General features: G+C 47.7%; 1 protein-coding gene across 1 annotated transcript; it reads right to left on the bottom strand.

The window, feature by feature from the left end:
* Positions 1-397: 397 nt before the first annotated feature.
* On the bottom strand, positions 398-4,986 carry GPR85 (G protein-coupled receptor 85). Its single transcript, XM_014964314.1, has 2 exons — positions 3,902-4,986; positions 398-2,339 (listed from the first exon to the last, which is right to left on the bottom strand). Exon 2 carries the CDS (start codon positions 2,162-2,164, stop codon positions 1,052-1,054), a length of 1,113 nt encoding a protein of 370 aa, XP_014819800.1. The 5' UTR covers positions 2,165-2,339; positions 3,902-4,986; the 3' UTR covers positions 398-1,051.
* Between the last annotated feature and the right edge of the window lie 238 nt (positions 4,987-5,224).

Here is a 5,224-nt window from a genome sequence, read left to right on the forward strand (position 1 = left end):
GCGGCACACCTAGAAAAAAATCATATCATCCCAGTGATGTGCATACTGATTTTGGGAACCATTGGAGTAAAAAGGAAAAAAGAGGACTAAGTGATCTTTCATGCACTCCCAAACGACTGACCAGAGTTATTGATTCAATTTTCCTTGCTTATTTGCTTCAATGCTAAACAAAATGGAAGATACTAGATAACCCTTTAAGGCAACATGTGTTTATTCTGTATAATTATAACTGTTCAATTATGACTGGATATTATCATTAACGTTGCCTAACAGACTGATATCTAGCTTTTTAAAAAATATAAAGAAGAGTCTATTAAACTTTATACCAAATCAGCAAAACCCACAGAATACAGTTAAATGTTAATAATTTCACTGTTAAGGAAAATGGTATTTAGAAAGAGTAATATATTTGGGAAAAAAAAAAAAAAAAAAAAAAAACAAAACAAAGTAAAGTCTAAATCTGAACAAAAATACTGCTTTGGAATGCTCCCCAAAACTTACTCACAAGGCAAACAGATTTGTAAGTGTGATAATCCAATAATGCATGGCACATCTTTAATCAGTTACAGTACTTGAGTCCCCAGTTTTCAGTCTTTGCAAAACAATAATTGTATGAAATGTTTTAAAGGTCTTCAGATGTCTAAAATTAGTTTTATCAACACATTAACCTCATATCAACTTAATTTATTAAGATGTCCAATGCTAATCTTTTTGATGGTCTTATTTTATGTAGTGATATACACAGCATTTAGCACTGATACTTAGCACCTGCTACTTTCATAATCTAGATTTCAACCACATAAAGGAATTCAGGGCAGTAGTTCAGTCCTTTGTTCTTAATTACAAACCTTCAGCAGTGGTCAGCAGGAACATGTTTAGGTTTAAAATAGGATTAGAGGTGAGCTATTGCAAAGACTGCAGAATGTTGCCCAAATCCTTACAACTGCTGACATCCCATTCTTGATTTTCTTCTCAAGACATGGCTACAGGCCACAATTGCTTAGCAGAGAATGGTAGTGTTTCACAAGGCTAAAGATTTACAGATGCTCCCTCATATAACACAGTAAGGTTCCCTTGGTAACCTGGATTTTCTGCAGTAAAGAAGGGTTGTGCTGAAACAGCGCCTCAGCTCCCTGTTGGAGAAAATGCAGACAAAAGGATTGATTCCAGCTTGGGCAAAACTCATCCAGACAGCGGCCGTTAGAAATCCCCCTGGTACTACCGGCCCTCTTGCGAAAACTCTCCAGTAACAGGCTACCAAATAGGGACCCCACAAGGTCAGAAAGAGGAATGTCATGATGTAGAACATTCTGCTGATTCTCTTCTCCATTTTGAACTCATCTAAAACCAGTAGCCTTCTCCTGCCTGTGGTGTTCGCGTTTTGCCTGATTCCCAACAAGGTTGGAGGTGTGGGACCCCTTCCAAATCCAGCCAGCCAATTAGCAGCTGCTTGACCACTCGCTCCAGGACCATGAAAAGTCCAGTTCTGGCTCACTGCTGCAACAAACTGGACTGGCTTCATTTTCCTGCGATCGTGAACAAAAAATATCAGCTTGAGGTAGACAAGCTGTGTGGCTAGGAGGATAAGGGCAAGAAGAAGCATAAATCCCAAGGAATCGTTAGCCCTGAAGGAACGATGCTGGAAAGTGCATTGGTCTTCCTCCCTAATGAACGAGTAGGTGCCCACATCTAAAACTGGGGGGAAAGCCATGGCTACAGAGAGAGTCCACACCATACAGATAACAGCCAAACAAGTCCAGAAGGTCAGCCTTTTCGTATAAAAACGGTGGTGGGCAATAGCTAAGTATCTGGTGACACTTATGCAGAATAACATGAAAGCAGTGTGAAAGCAGGACAAAACCCCCAAAAAGGCAATCACTTTGCAAGTAAGAGTCCCATATGTCCAAGTAGAGCCATTTTTTACAGAGGTGAAAACAAATGGGAAACAAATTGCAGATCTGAGGATATCTGAGCAGCAAAGATCCAACAGGAAGTAGTAAGGAGCTCTATGCAAGGTCTTATCTTTGACTAGCAAAATGGAGATCAGAAGGTTACCCACCACACTGACTCCTATTATGAAACCCAGTGAAGTCAGTTTCAGAAAAGCTGTTAAAGGAGAGAGATTTTGTAAAATGTTGTCAGCTGCATGGCTGTAGTTCGCCATAGATGGATGGATGATATGTATATTGCCTCAGTCAAGTCTCATGATCTATATATAAGAACAAGGAAAAAATAGATCCATACATCTTACTGAAAATGTAATCCACAAACAGAACTGATCTTGTGTCTAGTCATACAGTACATCCTCTTCTTTCTGATTTGTCATGCCATCAAAATATCTGAAAAAAAATCGAGCTATCAGTTCTTAAGTTAACAAGAAATGATGTCAGAAAGTGCTAACAAAGATGTTAATTTATGGAGAACCAAATGAAGTTGTAAATTTGAGTACTATTGTTTGTTTTTAAAAATCACGAGGCTCTTTTTTTATATACTTACTGTTTAGCATGATCGATTATTGGCATTTCACAGATTTGGCTTCTTACAGTTTCAGAACTGACCAGTGCCCCTTATATTCGGTAGCATACATAATTTTACAGTTAAAGCCTCAGAGATTTTATGAATCAAAAGATTCCCAGTTTGCAAGCCCAAGAGTTAATCACTGACATCTTTTAAAAAAATCCCCAAAGACTGCTGATATTTTGACATTACCTACATTTATTTTACGGCTACAGTATTTGTCAATGTTTTAGAGGCAGCTGCTGTGTTGATACGGATCACACCCAAAGAAACCCTGCAGAATTTATGTTTTTTAACCCAAGTCACCAAAGCACATTAATCACAGTGTGTTAGTTCATGCACATTGTAAGAGAAACAGTATTCATTATCCCCCTCCCTTCCTCCTATAAACCATAATTTTATCATTTAGGCTTTGAAATAAACAGGTATGCCAGTCAGTCAATTGCACTATGCTTTAGGGTCTCTCCCCTCCCCTCCCCTCCTCGCTTTAATGCAAATCTTTAAAGCCTCAACATAATTCATAATAAGCAACGGTCAGTGTAAATACTGAGCAAAAATAGGCAACACACCCAAGATATAATGCCCATCCTTTCGGGAGGGCTGGTTTTGGTTATGCTTAAATAAACATATAATAAATTGATATTTATTTTTTTTTCAGCTAATTAGGGCTCCGCAATTCCCACTAATCCTCCCAATGAATCGCACCGGAACACATTTCATGCAATAAAAATAAAATAAATTAAAGAACTGTCTGCTGCTGCTGGGGGGTTTTTTTGTTGTTTTTTTCTTTTCTTCCCTCCAGAGCCAGGGACAGGAGCCACAGCAGGCATGATCAGGCTCCTTCGTTATTTGCACGAAGTGTTTCCTATGCCACCCTCGGGTGTACAAAGGATATTCCCACTGAATCCCAGCAAAATCCTTCCATTCTTACCGTCCACAAAAGAGCCTGATTGCTGCTGTGTAAACAGAGGCTGATCAGATCATGGCATCGTTTTAAAACCATGAAATCAGGCTCCCCCTCCTTCCCCCCCCACACACGCACTGACACACACACACCATCACACACTCACACCGACACACACACTCTCACGAAGACACCCGCTCCCCCCCACGCACGGCCATGCAGGGCTGGACTGCGCCTGCAAGGGAGCCCGGCTGCCGCTGCCTGGCAGCCGCATCTGCCGGAGCCATGCGAGAGCCTCCCGCGGCGGGGAGCTCGGGAGAGCGGAAGAGGCATTGTCTGCCAACGCTTCCATCATGCCGCTTCTTTAGAAATCACCCCCCCTCAGACCCACTCCCTGAGCGGGGGGTGAGCCCTCCCCACACGCACCTGCAGCTGCGGCAGCCCCCGGCACCCCCGGCTCCCCAGCCCCTTTCCTCCTACCTGTTGGTGCCGGAGATCCCCACATGCCAGCGCCGCTCCTTCCCGCCGACCCAGGGCTGCTTTATCCGGGAGGCCTCTGTGAGAACCCTTTTTTTTATTATTATTATTTTCCTCTGCCGTCTTTCATTCTTCTTTCTCTCAATCCTTTTTTTTTTTTTCTTTTTTTTTTTTTTTTTTTTTTGCCTGGGTACCTTGCCGGAGAACCCAGTCAGCGGCTCGGGCGGCGCATGCTCACTGCGCCTCCTCCCTGCGCGCCGAGCCCCGTCCTCCCCTGTCGCAGCGGCACAATCTCCACCACTAACGCAGCGGCGGCCGCCTCAATGAGGGCAAGGCGGCCTCGGCGGCGGCTTCTGCCGGCGTCTCAGCGACGGCAAGGCAGCCTCGGCGGCGGTCTCCTCAGCGGCGGGCAGGCAGCCTCCGCGGCAGCAGCCCCCTCAGTGAGGGGAAGGCAGCCTGGGCACCAGCCTCCTCAGTGAGGGGCAGGCAGCCTCCGCGGCAGCACGTTCCCATCGCCATGCATAGCCCAGCTGGCTTTATCGGCGAGCCCGGGCAAGCCAGCTTGAGGAAACGGAGGGGGAGGAATTAGGTCCTGCGCTCCTTGTTTATGCCTTTGAACTCCCCCTCCATCCCCCCCCCCCTTCCTTGTCGCTTAAAATGGGGGGGGCGAGGAAGCGGCCGCCGCGCTGGCACGTCGCAGCCCGTTAGGAGAGGGACCGGGCGGTTTCTTCAGCTGCCGCTGCTGGCATCCTCCTGCTCGAGCGGCTCCTATTTTCCGTCCTCCCGATTCCCACCCGCCGAATTCCTTCTTCCCCGAGCCGGGGGAGGGCTCCTCAAAAAAGCGCGGCGGTTCGGGGCGGGCGCCTTTGCCGTTCGGACACCGCACCTTCCCTCCCCCGGCCCCGCCGCGCAGTAAAGCGCCTTCTCGACGTTCAGCCCAGAGCCGGCGCCGACCCCTCAGTGCGCTGCATGGCGGCAGTGCCGGATTTTAATGCCAGCCCGTTCCCTCCGTCGCAGGGCCGCCGTTTCCCCCCTCGGGGCGAGAGCAGCGGCGGCGGCGGCGGCGCGCGCCGAGCCGTTAAACGGTGGGGCGCAAGGCCGAGACGTCCCGATGATGTCATGGGGGCCGGTGGGCCGAGGCGGCGGCGGCGCCGTGAGGCGGCCTGGGCCTTGCTGGGGGCCGCCGCCGTAAATCCAGGGGAGAAGGGGGAAAGGTTGGGATAAAGCTCCGAAGGGCACGTCCCTCCACCCTCCCGCCTCCTCCTTCTTTATGGAGGTTTATCCGGGAGGAGAGGGAGCGTGTGGAAAGGCTCGTCCCAAAAGTGG

The sequence above is a fragment of the Calidris pugnax genome, unplaced genomic scaffold, assembly GCF_001431845.1.
Source record: "Calidris pugnax isolate Ruff unplaced genomic scaffold, ASM143184v1 scaffold44, whole genome shotgun sequence".
Lineage (NCBI taxonomy): Eukaryota > Metazoa > Chordata > Aves > Charadriiformes > Scolopacidae > Calidris > Calidris pugnax.